At 57.3% G+C, this 2,441-nt stretch overlaps 1 protein-coding gene across 1 annotated transcript in view; it reads right to left on the bottom strand.

The window, feature by feature from the left end:
• AAK1 (AP2 associated kinase 1) overlaps positions 1-2,441 on the bottom strand; it is a gene marked incomplete at its 5' end in the record, with an annotated part of 64,656 nt that overhangs the window by 29,020 nt on the left and 33,195 nt on the right. Inside the window, one exon of the mRNA XM_031064878.1 lies at positions 1,447-1,617. Within this exon, the coding sequence (XP_030920738.1) occupies positions 1,447-1,617 (171 nt within the window). The remainder of the gene's footprint in view (positions 1-1,446; positions 1,618-2,441) is intronic.

The following is a 2,441-nucleotide window of genomic DNA, read 5'->3' on the forward strand; positions in this document are numbered from 1 at the left end:
GCCCTCCCTTGCTGTCCACGCTCCCAGACTCACCTGGCCCAGCAGGGAAGGAGGAGCCACCGAAGGCATCTGCAGGGGCTGCGGGCTGGAACCCTGGCAGCAGGTTCTCTGTGGAGCTGCCTGCCTTTTCTGGAGCTTTCCCTGCAAAGCACACCCAGAGTTAGGGGGAAACCTTGATTCTGAAACTTCTACTCCTCTATTCTATTCTGAAATAGGCTGCTCATCTGTATTTCCAGGACACTGTTACACAAGTGAATCAAGGCCCTCGCTGCAAATCCCAGCTTGCAGATGAAGCAGAGGTTAAACTGCAGCTCCCACAGGTGCCTGAGTACCAGTCAAAGCAGATGGTACTTCTGCCTTGGAGGCACCACTGAACTGCAAACAGAAAGCACCTGGAAGGATTTAGCCAGAGGACTGTAACCATATGGGGCACCCGAGCAGTGCCTGCCCAAACCATCCCCAATCCCCGAGCAGTCCTGCCCAAACCATCCCCAATCCCTGAGCAGTCCTGCCCAAAAGCATCCCCACCCCATGGCACCTTCCCTTCCAGAGCAGGCAGGTGTTACAGCACCCCAGGCACCCACCGTCCCCCAGCTTGGCAAAGTCCTTGTTCAGCAGCTCCTCAGCTGTCAGCTTGGAGAAGTTGTCATCATCAAAGGGGTTCCACGTGGACACGTCAGGGGGGTTGTAGACGTTCTGCTGCGAGGTCCTTGGCGAGCCCGAGGGCGTGGTGGAAGCAGATCTGGATGGGATCACCCCAAACAAGAGCCATTAACCCGTCTGCAACCCCCTGGCCAGCACCATCAGCTGGTCCAAGCCACTACACTCTAACGACTTCTAATGGCTACACTCTAATGACTTCCCAGTTAAAACATGCAGTGTAAGTTACTGCAGTCCCTGCTCAGAAGCCTGGGAGGACTGAGGCTGAGCACCAACATCTCAGGGGTTAAAACCAACAGGCAAGAGGCTTCTTGCCCGCAGACACTGTAAAAGTGACCTAGCAAATACTCCTAGGGAATCAGAGCTCCACTAAGCTCTCCAAGACCATCAAGCCCAACCTTCAGGAAGTGCTGGTGTCAAGCAGTGAGACTGAAGTGCACACCAGGCCTGTGGCTGAAAGGACACTGCTTTTTGGGAGTCAGAGAAGGCCCTGGTCACCCAAAGCTTTTTGGGAGCTCAGACAGCTCATGAGGGGCAAAAACTATTCAGCACTTCCTGCCCCGAGCCCTAAATTGAGACTTGAAGGCAAAGACTCACTCCAAGTTTTGTGTCTACCTCCATTCAGAGCTTTGCATCCAACACATCCCAGAGCCTGACCCAGCCTTCACTCCACACCCCACACGGGGCCCTGGCACCTACTCAGACTTGTTGGGGCTGAGCCCCAGGCCCTGGCACCTACTTGGACTTGTTGAGGCTGGCCTCAGCAGCTGCAGCCTGCAGCAGCTGGGTGGATTTGCTGGCGGGCACGCCGAACACGGCGCTGTGGGTGACGTCGCTGAGGATGCGGCGGTGCCCCGCGCGCTGCGCCTTGGGCGATGAGGGCGGCGTCAGGGAGCCCAGCTTCTGCCCCTGAGCCTGCTGCTGCTGCTGCTGCTGCCTCTGAGCCTGCACCCGCGCCTGCCACAGGGACCTCGATTAGAATGGCAGCCATGGGGAGAAAACAGCTCCTGGTGGAGCACACAGTGTCCCAGTCATGGACTGGGGAGAAAACAGCTCCTGGTGGAGCACACAGTGTCCCAGTCATGGACTGGGAATGGTCTGGAGAGGAAAAACCAGACAAACAAAGGGATTTGTTGCTCTGCAGTGTTTCAGCATTACTGCACAGGCAGAATCTCTCCCCTTTCTGTGGTGCAGCTCTGGAGGTAAAACCTCCATTAGGACTTGGCAAAGGCTGGCTGGGCTCAAACCTGCTCAGGGGTAGAGAGGCTGATCCAGAGCAGAGGAGGAAAGGCTCAGACCAGCACTCAGGAGCTGGCAGAGGAGCATTTGTACCCAAGTCCCAGTGCCCCAAGGTCTCACCCCCTGCTCCTGCGGCTGTGCTGGGGGTGCTGAGCCAGGCTGGGCCTGGGGCTGCTGCTTCTGCTGAGCTGCTGCCACAGTGGGGGAAGCCTGGCCAGAGCTCTGGGACATGTTACCATGGCACACCAGAGAGGCAAGAGGCAAGTCTGAAGTGGGCAGACTTTGGGGAGCCGCCTGAGCAGCACAGTGATCAGGATGGGGAGCAGGAGGGATCTTAGAAACACACTCTTCCTAGTGCCAGGCCAAGGTGGTGATGCAGCTCTCCAGAGAGAGCCCAGCACTGAAAATTTGACTTAACCCTGGATGACAATCTCCAGCTCCATGAAGAAGTCTCTGCTCCCCCCCCAGCTGCCCAGCTCCCATCCTCGAGCAGTCGCTAAAGGTGGAGCTGAGGCAGCAAGTCCGGCGTGATGAGGTCTCTC

This window comes from Geospiza fortis, unplaced genomic scaffold, assembly GCF_000277835.1.
Source record: "Geospiza fortis unplaced genomic scaffold, GeoFor_1.0 scaffold687, whole genome shotgun sequence".
NCBI lineage: Eukaryota > Metazoa > Chordata > Aves > Passeriformes > Thraupidae > Geospiza > Geospiza fortis.